Consider the following 16,610-nt stretch of genomic DNA (forward strand, 5'->3'; position numbering starts at 1 on the left):
CGCTATCTGCACTACTGAACTGCGAGGAATTACTTTAAACATTTAGGTACACCTCAAATATCATATCAGCCTGACAGGCTGTGAATAGTTTATTTAAGTTTTAGTTGGTAAACTGAAATATTCACGTGTTTGCTTTTTTTGCACTTAACTGGAACCATGCAAAGCCAACTAGTAGATAAGATCTCCTCCTTGGACCAGAAACAAGCAGCTTTCTCTTCCTCTGTGTTCCCCTCAGTTCCTGGAAACACCCACAGCTTTCGAGAAAGAAATTTCTCCTGAAAGTTTGATCCACAGCTGAATTTGAGACGGTGTTGAAATGTTAATGCCTGGATTCCTCAGGCTATCTGGAAGCTGTGGGGACTGATATTAAAATAGTGTGGCCGCTCAACCATATGTCTACCACCATATGTCCGCAAAAACTAAAAACAAGTGTAATGTAATACAATGTAAGCTAAAGCGCACATACAGTATGAGCCTGTAACTTGGGGTATGCAGGATCCAACCACTGTTAAGGTTGTTGCTGAATCATTCCAGTTAGATGTTTTCTCCAACTTCACGAGAAGAAAAATAAGTTGTTGATTTTATAGCAAAGAGCTGCTAAATATTATGACAAATGACACACACACACACACACACACACACACACACACACACACACACACACACACACACTCAAAGGAGGAAAAAATTTCTCCAATGAAAGGTGAGGACCATAAAGGTCGACGATGCCATGGGGATTTTTTTTTTCACACCGATAAAGATCAATTTGAGCGTCTGAGACCGTTGGTAATAAGATATAAGATGGTTGTAGGGGGACTTGTCTGCCAAAAATCTATAGCAGAGGCTATCAATTTTACCCTGCCTCGGCAGCCAGCACACACACACACACACACACACACACACACACACACACACACACACACACACACACACACACACACACACACACACACACACAAAACCATTTAAATCTCAAGTACTTTAATTGGGATTCTGCCATGCACATACCTGGCCAGCCAGGGTCTATTTATATAGATGTATAAACAAAAGCTGGGCGATGCAGCATAGAATAAAAAATATATATGTTACACATACAATATTTACAAACACATGAATACACTGTCATAATGGTGAAATTTTTCTTTGGAAAAAATACAAGTTTGAGTGGTAAATATATGTTTTGCATGCAGAAGCGGTTTCACCATCTACTATGTATTGCCTGTTTGATTTTTACAGAAAAGGCAACAGTAGCAAGCATTTCAAGCATGTTTTCAAAATTATTTACAACATTATTATGTACAAAAATATACAATCTGTCTTTTAACTGCCTGCCTTGTTGCTATACTGTATATAACCACTGTAACCAGACAAACAATTTATGGAGTCCGTATTATAATTCCAGTGTGGAGTGCCAGTATAAGGCAGGGCAGTTGGGATTTCCCAACCCTTGACCAAATGTTTTAGTTGCTTCACCTTAACCCAAGTTTATTTATGATGAGGTGTTTTTTTTTTTATTGCCTTAACCTTACTGTAGATGGATAAATAAAGTAAAAAGAAATAGGGCTGGCCTTCCATGTATTTTCTATACTATAGAGCAAGAATTGAGGTCATAGCTCATTGAAGTGGAACCTCAATCAGTTTAGTGTGTTACAGTAGTGTTGCATTTATGTAAAATATAAATGCATTGTATTCTGTATGCGGTAAACTTAAAATTTAACCTCAGTATAGTGATAGGTTGTGAAAATGGATGTCATGACATCAATCAGGAATATAAGATTTTGAAGCCTCTGATTTGTATACTTAAGACAAAATAAGTACATTATCATATTGAAGATATTGCTAAAGAAAGATAATAAAATATGCTGTTTGGAGAAGGAAATTAATTTATGGCCTGTTTGATCCTTCATAGAGATGCACCTGACAGTGTTTGGTGAAAGTGTGATGGGAAACTTGTGCTCATTAATGGTCTGTTAAAGAGAAACACGTTATTTTAGCTCTCAGAATTTCCCTTTGGTACCAATGGAGGCCCTTCACTGACCTTTTCTTTCACACAGAAATGGTGCATACAACATATTTAATGACACTTTTACCCTTTAGCTTTGAAATTACAGGAGTCAGTTGGAATGGTGCTAATTATGGGGGTGTAATTCAACTTCGAGTGTTCAAATTCATGATGTCATGATATTTTGTCTGCCAAAGTTGCATGGCAGTCCAATGTGTCTATTACGGTCAGCTTGAGCTATTTAAGGAAAGATGGAAGGCAAAAGAAATCCAAGATCATCATTGACCAAAAATCCTTTTCTACACTATATTTGGGCTGAGATTTCCTCATGACCAAAGATAGAAGGGAAACCTTGAGTTAGACTTTTAGTGTCAGGACTAGAAACGCTGATTTATGTTATTGCAGGAATGAATGTAATTGCAGGTTGTAAGTTCATAACGAGTGGGTTTGCTGGATATGAAGTGGCCATGTTTGATGGTACTTTCGCCTTTGAGAGTTATTTTTCAGATCACTGCAAACACTCTGAAGGCTTTTCCAACCGTGGGGTTCAGTAGGCTGGAAGAGAAAAAGCAGAGGAGAGAACCAATGACACGTTTGAATGTAGAGATGTGTTACATTTAATGTGCTGCTTTAGCAAGGTGTTATTCTGGACACCAATCAAAATATACAAATGTTGAAATCCTATATATTTAAAGTTGTCTTCAAATATTTTGGATTAAAATGAGACCTCTCCGAGGTGATGCCATTCTGATAACTGCCACTGTACTGCCTCCTTTTATCCACTGGCATCACATCAAGGTAACCTCCTGCATCGTTCTGGATCACACCAGCATGAATGGCTGCTCTGCAGATACTGGATTTCTGAAAAATCATTGATAAGAGGTCACATCAAGTTATCCCTGGAAGTCCTTAGAACACTCAACCTTTTTCTGGAAAGAATAAAAGGCTGATGACTGCTGTTTACTGCAATCATTTCACATCAAAACCACATGAGAAATTAAAATGGGACATCCACCGACAGTAATGTGATTAGAAGTATACGATGCTTTTGGACAAGGTGTTTTTTTAAAATGTGTTTTGGTATAATGGGTCCATCAAAGGCTGAATACCAAGACAAAGTCAGCATTTTAGCCTTGCCACTCTGCGTGCTGCCTCACTGTGACTTGTTAGAGCAGCAGAAGCACAGGTATATATTCAACTCATGCATAACAGTTCCAATGCATGCTGCTTCGGCATGGAGACCGTGGTCTGAAGTCATATGCCTTCATTGCTATGACAAATTAAAAAAGGTTATTGCTTCCAGTCAATCAATAAAACACAGTAATGGTCAGTAATTGAAGACAATGATGCAATAACTTACATCTGAGTAGTACTTTGTCCCAATGACTCGAGCTTGACTGTCACGCAAACAGTTCCTGGGACAATACAACCTGAAAAAAGGGCTCATGTAAGGTCATAGATTATTTTCAGTCCATATTCTTTTCAAACCCGTTCTCATCCGAGGCGTTAAATTCTGGCATTTTGTCACAGTTGGCTGGCGTCCGAGAGATAGACGGAGATTTAGGTTTTGGCAATGAAAACCAGCTAGCTCATGAAAAGATAGTGGATTGGGTTAAAATAAGTAATTTTATGTAAGTAACATTATGTTATGTAAATTGCTTTACGTGCGTAACTTAAATGTTACATTGTGTAAGTATCGGTCTTTGTTCAGACTGCAGGCTAATCGGATTTGTTTCTCAAATCAGATCTTAAGGCAGACCGTCGACACTGTTATTCACAAGGGAGCGGATCGGATTTGGTGTGTCCAGACATCCCCAACCTGCCTGTATGGGTTGCTGTGGTAACATGTAGCTATTCTGGTAATGTGGCTTTTCAATGCAGAAGCAAAGCGCCAGCAGACAATTTATTTTGGCGTCTGTCTGTGGACTGTTGTTGTCCTTCATAGCGCCTAAATCTACACTCTCTGATAGTGCTCTGCTCGTGGTAGCAGAGATTCTGCTCACTCTGTCACTCTGAAAATGACGTCATCATTGAGACACCAAAAAGTCACGACTGAGATTCATCTGTCGAAATTTGATTTTTAAACCACTTCAAAATGTGGTTTTCAGCCGATTTGCAAAAATCGCACGTGTTTTTTTTTGCTGTCCAGACTTTCAAAAACAAATCCGAATAAAATCTGCACATGACAAAAAACGGATATGGGCTGGGAGTCCTTACTTACTTGCTTTATAGAAATCTGACCACTTTCTCAGACACAACTACTGGCCTCCTGGATTAAAATCCTGTGTTTGATCCACCCAACCACCACACTTTGTGAACTTTGTGACTTTTTCAAGTCTATCATATGACCTCCTTTTTCAACTTGGGTGGTCATGGGCACCTTGTGTGTATCTCTCTTACACCAATGACTTTGATAAAATGGCAGCATTGATGCTCGGGTAAGAAGAACAATAAAAAAAAATCTAATATGCATAGCAAATGTATAAATCCCTCATTGATGATGCTCAACGGTTAAAATAAATGGACAATAGTGTGTTGGCTTACCCTGGCTACAGGCTTGTGTTGCAACTTAATTCAAAATTTAGATTGGCCACATGGGTTAAATAGCTCACTCACAATGACTATGACTGTCTCCACAAAACCTCCAGCAGTTCTAAATTAATTTAAAGCAGAATGTTACCTGGGACAGTGTCGCACAGGTTTCTTGAAAGGACAGAAAAGTGTCACTGTTGTATCACATCTCACTGCCTTGACTGGGAGAATAATTAGACAAAGCACAGAAAAAAAAAAAAAATTCAGTTCTGTGCACAGACGACGAGACAAAGTGAGATGTAATGGTGGAATGGGCTGCTTACCAGGTACCGACTCTACTTTGAAGGAATTAGCACTTCTGTTTTTCCTGTGAAGTTAAAACAAAATGTATCAAGTTTGTCTGAACAAGGAACAGCCATACATCACCAAGTAAGCAGCCTCAATACAGAAGGTCAATATCTATCAATATTGTTTCATAAACAATCTCAAAGATCTCTGTTTTCCTTCTCGTTGGCGCATTCTGATGATAATTGGCCATTGCAGCAGTGTTTTTTGACTTTTCTTCTGAGAGATCCAAACAATGTGATGTCAGTGACATTTTGCATTCAGGCTAAACCTCCATTACAATTTCAAAGTCAGAAACACAGGAAAGTTAAAAGGGTCTTAATCTCTTCTGAGGAGCTAGCAGAGACTGGAGAACGGTATACCGCTTCTTTTTCTTCTTCTTCTTCTCACTTCACACTCAAGTGAATTAAAAAGCAAGAATGGCCTCTCAGCAGAACAACTACTGCTGGCTGATGAAAAATGCGTCACTGCTTGGGATTTTGCCCAAAAATGTCACCACAGATACCCAGCTGCTTCAGGTCCTGATACTACAAATGCAAGGACTTTCATCAGTGGACCACAGACTCAGTCACTATTGTGTTACCTCATTCGGTTATAGATGGCAACTTAACAGACATTAACGGTAATTAAAATATACTCTTTGAGGCAATTTCTACAGATATTTGATAAATAAACTAAATAGACTGATCCTTACCCAATGGATTGAATACCATTCTTGTATGATTTGGTGAAATGTTGTTTTCTGCCCAGTCTGGTCACATCCAGCCATCCTCCATCGTTGTCAATAACACCGGCGTGTAGCCCGGCTCCACACACACTGGATTGCTGGAGGATTAGTCAAAGACAGACACGGTCTTTTCATACACTATTCACATAAATGTGAGACATACATTGGTGACTGTTACTGGTAATCACTTGCCATATCATAATACGGAGTGCCAACTATTTTTCCAGGTGTGTCAAGGCAACCAGGTGGACACTCATATCTACAGAGAGAAACCACAGTGAAATAAACATGCTTTCAATATATTAGAAAATAATATTAAGATATGGAAAGTCTATCCATGTAAAGTGAAATCTGTGTATAATATGTTTGATGCTGGTCATCCTTTCACTCAGCATCTACCTGTTACAGGTGGTTCCCTTGCACTGATCTCTCAGCTTGGTCTCACAGTCCACCTGTTGGCCTTAAGTAAAAAAAAAAAAAAGCATAAATTATTTCTAATATTAGTCAAAATGTAATGTATTTATAAATACATAGATAGATTTGACTTTATTAATCCCACAGTGGGGAAATTTCATGGAGATTGTTGGAGCATCCTTACACATCTGCTCTGTGCTGACAACCTGGTTTCTCTCCAGGTTGTCGTTGGGCGAGGTGTCTGGGGACTGGGCCCTGGGTTGGGGCTCCCTGTCCCTCACTGGTTCTGGTTCTGGTTCGATGTAGTTGGTCTCCTCGATCTCAGGAGCTGGACGCCTGTCAACACCACCATCTAAAATACAGTAAGAAGATTATATCATTATGTTATTTCCCTTGATTCTAGAAATTTCTTTGCACCTCTCCTGGATATTGTACATATATCTCATATCCAATATTCATAAAATGGACAAAGTCATGGAGACACAGCACAGTGAAATGCTATTAATTATTAAAACAGGGTCTTTCAGTAAAAGTATTAATAGCACAAACTATTTGGTTCTGACAAAGGTAAGTAAGGAGATAGGATGTACTATGTAACCAACCTTTAAAGCAGAGGTTATCCCTGCAGCCTCCAGCATAGCTGGCTGGACAGGCAGAGCAGGGAGCTCCATATTTGTATGGAGCATGACCCCACCAGTTGCCCCTGAAAGAAACAATTATATCACTGATTTTGTCACAAATAAAAACAGCAAGTTCAGCTTTTATACATCTACACATTATTTTGTTCATGTTTTGTTTTAGCAGAAATCTTCACAGTTTGAATGTTGTTTAAAAAAAAGAAAATGAATGACAACAGCATAATTGTATCTGTTGTGGCCTGTGTGAGTTCCTGCTCTTACTCTTGTATATGACACTTTATTTATTGATGACAGACCTCTGGTGTCACCAAGTATGTGAAGTAGTGAAATTGTTGGGTTTTTTTTGGACAGTTTTATACCATGTGATTGCCACTGGTGAAAACTTACGGCGGAGAGTAGTTGCAGACCAGATAGACAGCTTTGGCCCAGATCATTCCCCACACATTCATGTTGTAACACACATTGATGGCACAGCCAATACGATTACTGGTCGCCCACACCAACTAAAAAAACAAACATTCAAACAGTGTAAACTAATCTGTGGTCCTTTAATCACATTAGTTGGAACAAAGAGCTGAAGTACAACAAGGCAGCGGTAAATGATTTTGGATCACTGTGACTCTCATAGTTACATATAGGACCGTTTTTACACAATTTTTAGCCAGTTTGGCTTATTCTTAGAGCTCTACTCAGCTAAGCTTTGAAATCAGAAGACTTTGTTGATATCACAAATGAATATACATTTTTGTAAGAACATTGCCAGAGTTGATCCCTGGTGACAGTTTACCTGTTAGGACAAGTACTTTGAAAGTCCTCACCTGCGTGTAATGAGTGCAAACAGGTCCTGAACACCTTAACGGACAGTGTGGGTTACACTCCTGGGAGTAGGGATAGCTGTAGTACCTCACCTCATCATACCAGGCTTGGACATGGTAGGTTGGGGGCCGGTCCCTGAAGTGACAAAAAAGGTGTTCCACTTGACATTAAATTCAAAAAGTTCAACCTTCTTGTTGCACACATACAGAGCGCAGCAAAGTAATACACATGGATCAGTAACTTTCATGGGTAAATATTCCAAGTTATCTCACTTTGTGCTCAGCTGAGCAAAGCTAACTCGCAAGATAAAAATATAAAGAATATGGATTGTCTCATCTAACTCTCGACCAGGAGACAAATATGTCAGACTATTTCTTCAAGCTGCTATCCTTGTGTTTAACAGCTACTCACAAGCTGAGCAAGTTAGCCCAAACATCCTTAAATCTCAGCAGGAACGTTTTCCGGCTCCTCTTGGGGATCTCCAAGGCATTCCCAGGCCAGATGAGATACATAATCCCCCCCTGTCAGTTCTGGGTCTACCACGGGTTGTTCTACGAGTTGTACACGCCAGGAAGACCTTCGATGGACGGCCCCCAGGAGACATGCTAATCTACCTCAACTCACCACGAAGGAGCAGAGACTCTACTCCAAGCTCCCTCTGAATGTTGGCGCTCCTTACCTTAACTCTAAGGCTGAGGAAAATGTATTTCAGTCACCGCCCCGGACTCATGACCACAGGTGAGGGTCAGAACGTAGATCGAATGGTAAATCAAAAACTTTGACTTCCAACCCAGCTCCCTCTTCACCAAAATGGTCCGCTAGACAGCCCGCTTTACAGCTGTCGCCACGTTTTATCACATAAAACGTAACTTAACTGACTCACTTCCCCCCTCGTCTTTGCACATACGTACCTGCCCCAGTGCGCTCCAAGGTTTTGACCTATTTGTGTCAACATGTGGCTTGGTCCATGTTCCCATCGACAAGTATGTGCCCAGTGCTCTGCGCTCCTCTCCAGCTCATAATCCCATGCCTGAGGGAAACACACACAAACACATATACACCCGCACATATGAATGCACAGAACAACACACAGCTTCTTGGGTAAAAAGTGCTTTGCCGTTGGAAGGTCAGACTTAGAAGGTCAATTTTAAAGTTATCCAGAGTAAGTAGCTAATATTTTGTTGATTTTAGGTTTAGTAATATTAGTTTTCTCTTGGGCAGTAGGTTAATCTAATGAGTCCACTGCAGCTTTGCCTGTGACAGATGTTTGCAAACCTGAAACCCCACTCTGGATCACCCTACTGACTTAGGACGTCTGAGTGACCACTTACCATACTTGTGGTTTAAATTGCTACTCATTACAACTTGTTCAGATATCGCATCATTCCCTTCAAGGAAACTAAACGACCATAAATTCCATTGAAACCCATCTGAGAGTAACCCCACACACTTGAGGTAAAGGGAACCTGCTCTTTGCTCAAAAGAATTGTGGCTGTACGCATGCCTCTCGCAAATTTGACACAGTAAAGTCAAAACTAGGCCTCTCCTATTAAACACACTCTCTTACACACAGACACATACATGAGAGGCCACCACATCAACTTGCAGCTTTGTGCCACTATTCACTGAGGTTGTTTCATAGCTTGGTTCCAGTAAGTTCTGGTCTCATAAAACAATCTGAGAGGGGAAAAAAAAAGCTGAGAAAAAATAGCAACACAGAGAGTCTCTGTTTGGGGGCTTGATGCCATCTTTTCTGTAAAAGCTTAACAAAGTCAGCTCAAGTGAAGTCAAAATACCTGAAAACTATTCACACACCTCTTGTTTTGAACAAAGCAGACCGTGGCTACGGGGCCAAGCAATTTAAATGGTGCGGCAAAGTTAATTTACTGTTGACTCTGTTGGGGAGGGAGAAGAATAGGTGCAGTGTGCTCTGCTGTTGGCAAACTGTTTAGCTGCATTACGGCTATCACGCGTCAAAACTAATAGGATAATGTCTAAGTGTGGAGTTGTAGCTGCTCTGCTTGACCACTATAATGTGTTCCATATGTTTGGTGTGGGGCTGACACACTGTGCACACTATTGTCATTCACTGTGCTGCTGCTTACTGTTCAGGTCTGATTGGAAAAGTGATATTTTGACTCTTTAGTTCAGCTGTGGCCGGTATACCAGCGAGGACTCCTTCATGTTTGCTATGTGATACTGTATTTTTCCAAGACCGTTATATTATGTGGTAGATGTAAGAGTTCTCATCATGCCAGTTTTGATTGTATTTTCATTTACTTGTAAATACAGGAAAAAGATTGTATGATATTCTGTTTTCATTATCCTTGATTAGGAAAACAGAGCTATGACAACCTACATTGTTTAAATACCAAAAACAACCACTATATGAATTCAGCACCGGTCAGGTCAAGACATCCTGCTCAGAAGTGCTCAAACCAAAAACACCAATGCAAGATGCTTCCATGGGAGCGTGTTGCTATAGTAACCCTGAACATGTGTGATGTAATATCGATACATTTGAGGGGATACAAGACAGCAAAAACTTCTGGCAAATTACAATATGATGATGACTGAAATGCCAAGGTTACAGTGCCAACAATCATTACATCATCCGTCTCAAAAACAGACAGGGCAAAACTCTTGCTACCCCTTCACAATTTTTCACAAAACCAGTTTTCAGTCATCTAAAATTGACACAAGACTGCTGCACTTCTCAAGTGGTTATTTGGCCAAATCTACTTGAGCAAACGGCACCAGTTCTCACAGGTTTGATGGGTGCCTTTCAGCTCCTTCCATAGATGTTCAATTGGATTAAGTTGAGGACTCACAGCGAGCCACTTTACAACAGTCCAGTGTTTTTTTTCTCATCCATTCTTGGTGCTTTTAGTTGTATGTTTTGGGTCAGTTTGATCCCTCTTTGATTCAGAAAGCAACACATGGTGCAACCATATACTGTTGAATCTTGATCTTGGAGGGCAGCCTGTATATGTATTTAAGTTTTCTCTCATTTCTTTTCCCAACATTTGAACTGCCCTGTTCAGTCTGGTTTCCATGGAGATCGGCTACGACCCCATGAACCACAGCAGCTGTGTTCAGAAGAACGTCAGGCTGCTTGGAGATGCTCTTGTAGGCTTTACCTCGACCATGCTTGGAAGTTATTTGCTTCCTCATCTCCTCAGGCACCTCATATTTATGCAGCAAATTGTCAGATGTGCGCAGGTGAGACAGTGTAGGAATTAAACTTCTCTCTCCGGCACTGAGAAACACCTTTAATACTTTTGAGGAATTGGGTATTGCTATCCCCATTTCTGCACTTTGTAACTGCAGATGGAGTTGTGACAACATGTCATAGGACATAGTTTTTTCAAAGTAAACTGAACCGTTAACCGTACCCATAAGGTAATACTGCGCACCTGCATGACCCAGGTGTCACCACTTTTTCAGGCTATAAAGAAATTGGAGTTCAGCACAAAGCTTTCACTGCAAACAATCTACAGCGGATACTAATGATGTCTGCCAGCTCGTTATTCTCTTCATGTCCTTGTTATTCTTCCCCTTCAATTATCCAGCAGAGGGAAAGATGGACTGCCCGCCAGCCTTTGGAGAAAGGTCAGGGTAACAACTTCCAATCTCCTTTTGCATTCCAAAGAGCATTAAGTTTCCAAAATACGGACCAGCTTCCAGCCATCTGCCAGGACCACCTCTGCTACAGAGCTAAGTGCAAGATGTGCATTCTTTCAGCAACAGATTTAAGACAAGTGCTCAAGGCAGCACTTTGCAGAAAGAAAAATATTGAAGAAAAAAAACAGGAAGCCATCCTACATTTTTGTATTTCAAAGTATAAAGAGTCCTTCACGTAAATGCTTGCAATTCAACCTACAGTATGGAAAGTGATTGTTGTGATTATGGGAACCTGTAAAGAGTCTCTATTCTGTGTCTCTATTTCACAAGAAGATCTGCTGGGAAAGAAGTGACGTGCTTTACATGAACGGATGCAAACACGAGCTTTAAAGGCATTTACTGATCAGCTTTTGTATGAAATTTAGAAGTCAAAGCTGCGATGAAGGTGCAGCCCCTTCGGCCTCCAAATCCTGCAATCTGAAAACCATATACATGGCCCTCATTAGTCCCCTGTGTTACCACATCATTATCATCAGTAATAGTATCCCTCACTAAAGAAACACTGCATTAGTGTACATAACATACATTTGCACTACTGTGGCCCACACTTCAAACAGAGAGGCTCGACATGTTTGAAATAGATTCACCACTGTGGCACCCAAAATGAGATGCGTGGAGGATCAAATAAAAGATAACATTGGCTTGGGCCGGAGTTTGAGTGAGCTGCGATGGATGGAGAGAGAGGAGTCGAAGGGGAAAGTGGAGGAGGGTGAAGAAAAGCCTGAAGGAAAGTTTGTGAGGCTGGAGATCAAGCAAGCAAATGAGAAAGGCAGCGAGAAAGAGAGCTAGCGAGGAGAGAAATTGAGTGATAGAGTAAGGAGAGGCAGGGCAGGAAGAGGGGGAGGGAGGGCCGGGTGGTTGAGGTAGAGGGCAGGACAACACTGTGGGGGTGAAAACTGGATCTGAGCCAGGGTCAGCGAGGGCGGGCGAGCGGGAGGCAGGAGCTGGAGCGAGTCGGATGGTGGCTTTGGTTTGCAGATCTCATTTTCTCTCTTTCCTTCTCTAATCTGCTGTCGTTAGCTGACAGAGTCAGAAAAGTGCTTTTCTCTAAGAACGACTTTCATGTCAAACCTTCCCGATTGGGCCGAGGTCACCAGAAATGGCTCTGTGTCGATTACATTTTATTGATATAAATGAACTCCCAGGGTGTTGCTCTCTTGATCCAGATCATTCATCCTGATTGTTTTTATATTTACTTCAAGAAAAATACATACAGGAGAGAACAAATCTGAGCAGTATGTTAGCCCTTACTTAATGTTGCTATGACCCCCCACAACATGTGGTTGAGGACATTGACATTCATTTCACAGCGTGAAACAAAAGCCACTTCTCATTTCTAGCTGGTGATTTTGTCAGATCACGTCACCAGCGTATTTTATCAGCTACATAATTAACATTTGCTGATGGAGGAGGTATAAAAATGCAGTTGTCATATCGCATATACATAGATATTCCTTTGTATGCTAGACTGTTGTGATTAATAATATTCAGTCAGAGTTTTCTGCGCAGTATCTTAGCTCTTCCTAGAACTGCATTCTTCTGACACAGACCCCAGAGGCTGTGATCTACAGGAGCCATTCACCCAGTTTTGGAAGTCAAAGCTCTGAATATTACCATGAGGATCACCAGATTGGCGCAATGGTAGAGTTTGATTTCAAACCAGGAAATTCAGGGTGTGGCAATGTCAACTTGGAAAAATATGTGTAAATCAATCCCCCGCAGACCACCAATTTAAGCCTGATTGCTATACAGTGTATAACGATGGCATCCACAATCTATGTAGGAGATGGAATTTTCTTATTTAGTACCTGTTTCAAAAAGGACAGATACTCTTGTAGACCACAAGCCATCATAGGCTACAGCAAAATGAGCAGTATTTAATTTTTGGGCTGTTTACCCAAAGGTTAGCATCATTTATTTAAAATAGGGCTAATAGCGCTGAGGTCAAGCCCAAACTGTTCCAAACAAGCTTCTTCATGGTTTATTGGCAGCCAGATAAACAAGTCACCCTTCAGTAAATACATGAACTCTGTCTCTCCCACATACATGATGCGTTGTTCACATCTTAACAGCGACCCTAAACTAAATACCAGTTTAGACCTACATACTGTATGTGGGTGTACACTGTATTTTTCAGCTACGTGTTGGGGGGCATTGTGCAGTGAAATGCTTTAGATTATGTAACGGTGATCCCTCTGTCCTAATGAAGACAAAACTCCTCTCAGTTATTTATAATTTAGTCAGAAAGCTACTTTGTCACTTTTTGACCAGACCGACCCGGACCTGCGGATTTTAAGGTCGACCCGTGTGTCACCACACTAACGTGTCTGGTAATTAAAAAAATGATCATCGAATTAATGTCAGGTACTTCATCGTTCTTTAACCTGAAGACTGAGAAACATTTATACCAACAACGACTGCAAAGTAACAACCGTCCAACAGCGCCCCGTGCGGTCAAATTTTACAAAGGTCACAGAATATGATGTGTCCAACTGAAGTGCTTATTGTTCTTACAATGAAGTGTAGAGTTGCATAAGGAAAATGGACTAACTATTTCTCTATGATGACCCTGAGTAGATGCTTTGTGTTTATATTGTGTGCACAATAAAAAAGCTTTTTGAATGAGGACTTACTGTTGGACAAACTTAAGGAGCAGGACAGTTCTTAATATTAATCCTTAATGTGATGGCATCCAGGACCAGTACAAATACAATGTAATGTGCTATTCGTGCCCCGGACCTTCTCTTACCTGTAACCCCATAAACTCATATAACCTAGGCAATTGATAATGTACTCTTTTGTGTGGAAGTAATGCTGGGCTACTCCTGTAAATAGTAGTGAGTCAGAAATGCTAACGATCGCAGCTCGTAATGGAACAGAATGAGTTTTGTTTAAGAAAAACTCTTGAAATCGTTTTTCTACGAGCTTCTTTGGCACCACTTCAGCACGTTTAGAGATCCAACGATTACAGGCCTTCTGGGCCCAATTACAGTTGCTAAGGTGTGATTGGATGGGGTTTAGTGAACAGTCAAGCCAAATGAATTTAATCCTGAATCTTTATCTATAACACATTTATATTAGTTTATTAATTCAAATGACAGAAACATGCAGATTTTTTTGAGTGATAAGATGTATTCCAGTATGATAACATTTACCTACACTACATGATAGGCAGCTGTGACCTCAGCACTTACCATGTACTCCATGTTGGAGGCAGGAGGGTGGACCTGACCCCGCAGCTTGTTGTGCAGGTCCAGGATCAGGTGCATGTCTCCCTCGCTGATGGCTCTCTTCCCTCTCGACCTGGCCCTCCACCACTCCTCATCCTTGTTCCTGTACTTGTCCAGGATGGACTCGAGGCGTGTGGTGTTGGTGAGAACCATGGCCAGGACGCTCTGGGTCAAGCACAGGAACAAGCTCGCTGCTCTAACCCAGCCAGGGAAGGGGAAAGTCCTCTTCATGACGGGGAAACGACGGATGCTATGAGGGATACTAAGTTTCTGCAGAACAGAGAAGGAGCACGCATTGAGGCAAAACAGCTTGAGTTTGAATTTCACTTCAGACGGCTCACTCTATATCAAACAAAAGTCTGCAGATCCAGATATTAACATCTCTATCAATGTTTGTATTAATCCTCTTCTTTCAATTCAACACTGGAGCATCTTTAAAAAGAAGAGCCCAAAGGTGCCTTGAATCCGTCCCCCGTCTCATTTTAATAATGCTTTAATTATAGGAGACTTCACTTCAAACAGCAGCCCAATAGAGCTTTCAGCAGTTGGAGTGCATCTGTGGGTCACTGCATCAGTACACACAGTGGGACCAGTGTGAACTGATTTTCACACGTTATGTTACAGAGCAAGACATTTAGTGTGCATGCTTGAATTACACTCTGTGCTAACATGCCCTCCAGAGAGACTTTTAATTTGTGAAATGACAAACAGAGATTACATAATTGCTAGATAAGAGCTACAATACTGTAATATATTCATACGTTTTAATATTAGAATAAAGGAAAAGTTCTATAATAAAGACTGCTATTTTTTTGGGATGCAAAATATATAAATGTAAAAAATACATCAGTAGAAATTAGAAACAAGACTATGAACACTATACTCTCACACCTCACAGATTGTAGTTCTACTGTACCTCTAAAATCCGCCAAAGTGATCAAAATATCTCCCAGGTGTAATATTCCAGATGCTGGAGATTACTGCAGGATGACAGTTTTCCAATCCAGTCAGCCTTTAAATCCATCCATCACACAAAAGCGCAGGCAGTCGGATCACTCTCACACTGTACATCCACGCCGGAGGACAGAGAGCTCCCAAACGTCTATAGGTACCTGTTGAATTCCTCAATGCGCCGCAGCCTGCAAGGGACTGCTGCTCATTTTGCGTTTATATGCCAAATTTGCGCTTAGCAGCGCGCAACGCAGCGGACCACGCCTCTACAACCACGCTCGCTAACTCTTACCTAACAGACACATAAACACGCACAAACACACGCTCACACAGGCCGGCAGGGATCTGTTGGAAGCCCAGAGTTGATCTATTTGAGGAGGCAACTGATCGCAGTAGAAGTGACGTGAAGGTAAACTTGAGGATGTTGTGAGAGCAGCCCACTCCTGTTACAAATACTGCACATTTTGATGCTTCCAGATTTTTTTTTTTTTTTTTTTTTTTTTTTTGTAAAGGAAGAAAAGGTCAACACCAGTTGTTGGCAGATGAAAGTTGGCTTCAGTCTGTCCAAGAAACTGTGGCTTTTGAAATTAAAAGCCACAATCAAGAATGGATTAAGAGGCCAATTTGGAGCTGTTTCCTTTTCTCTCATCATATTGCCTCTAGTATTATCTCGGCATTTATGCAGCTACCTTTCATATCAGTACATTGTCTGAGCAAAAACAGTGGAAAATAATTTTAATTATTCTCACTGTTTTCACAAATGCACCAAACATCCGAGGAATCGCTGAGTGGTGTACCATTCATTCATTTCCGCTTGTGAGAATGGCAGAAGCAGCAACAGCAGCAGCCAGCATGGTGGCCAGTATTTCCCCTGCGACACGACCACAAAGCACTGATTCATCTGCCTTAACACACGCTAGAACATTTGTGAAAGTTTGTGGGCTTTGTGTGTGTGTGTGTGTGTTTATGTTCTTTCTGTCCCCTCACTTTGCTTCCTTTATTCCAACATGTTCGACTGTCCATCAGACATGATACTGTCACTATGGTACAAAGGGAAAATGAAGAGAAATATTGTAAAACGAAGAGAAATAAACCAAAATAAGATCACAAGCCATGCAGACAGTGTGGTCAGGCTGGGGTGGAGGTGATACACTAGTGAAATAATGAATCAGATACTGCATATTGCACATAGAGTGGGGTGCCATTAATATTTTATGCCTGCAACATTGGCACATTGCAACCTAGAGCCCCAGAATACAGTGATTCCCAAA

General features: G+C 41.0%; 1 protein-coding gene across 1 annotated transcript; it reads right to left on the reverse strand.

The window, feature by feature from the left end:
* Positions 1-964: 964 nt before the first annotated feature.
* LOC138207432 (cysteine-rich secretory protein LCCL domain-containing 1-like) lies at positions 965-15,668 on the reverse strand. The gene is made up of 15 exons (XM_069164645.1): positions 15,305-15,668; positions 14,353-14,658; positions 8,386-8,504; positions 7,477-7,609; positions 7,046-7,161; positions 6,623-6,723; positions 6,205-6,372; positions 6,006-6,066; positions 5,799-5,865; positions 5,574-5,704; positions 4,858-4,901; positions 4,683-4,755; positions 3,363-3,432; positions 2,730-2,863; positions 965-2,557 (listed from the first exon to the last, which is right to left on the reverse strand). Exons 2-15 carry the CDS (start codon positions 14,617-14,619, stop codon positions 2,506-2,508), a joined length of 1,536 nt encoding a protein of 511 aa, XP_069020746.1. The 5' UTR covers positions 14,620-14,658; positions 15,305-15,668; the 3' UTR covers positions 965-2,505.
* Between the last annotated feature and the right edge of the window lie 942 nt (positions 15,669-16,610).

The sequence above is a fragment of the Embiotoca jacksoni genome, unplaced genomic scaffold, assembly GCF_022577435.1.
Source record: "Embiotoca jacksoni isolate LCO1_2020_lvr unplaced genomic scaffold, fEmbJac1.0.p SCAF_31, whole genome shotgun sequence".
NCBI classification, from domain to species: Eukaryota; Metazoa; Chordata; class Actinopteri; family Embiotocidae; genus Embiotoca; species Embiotoca jacksoni.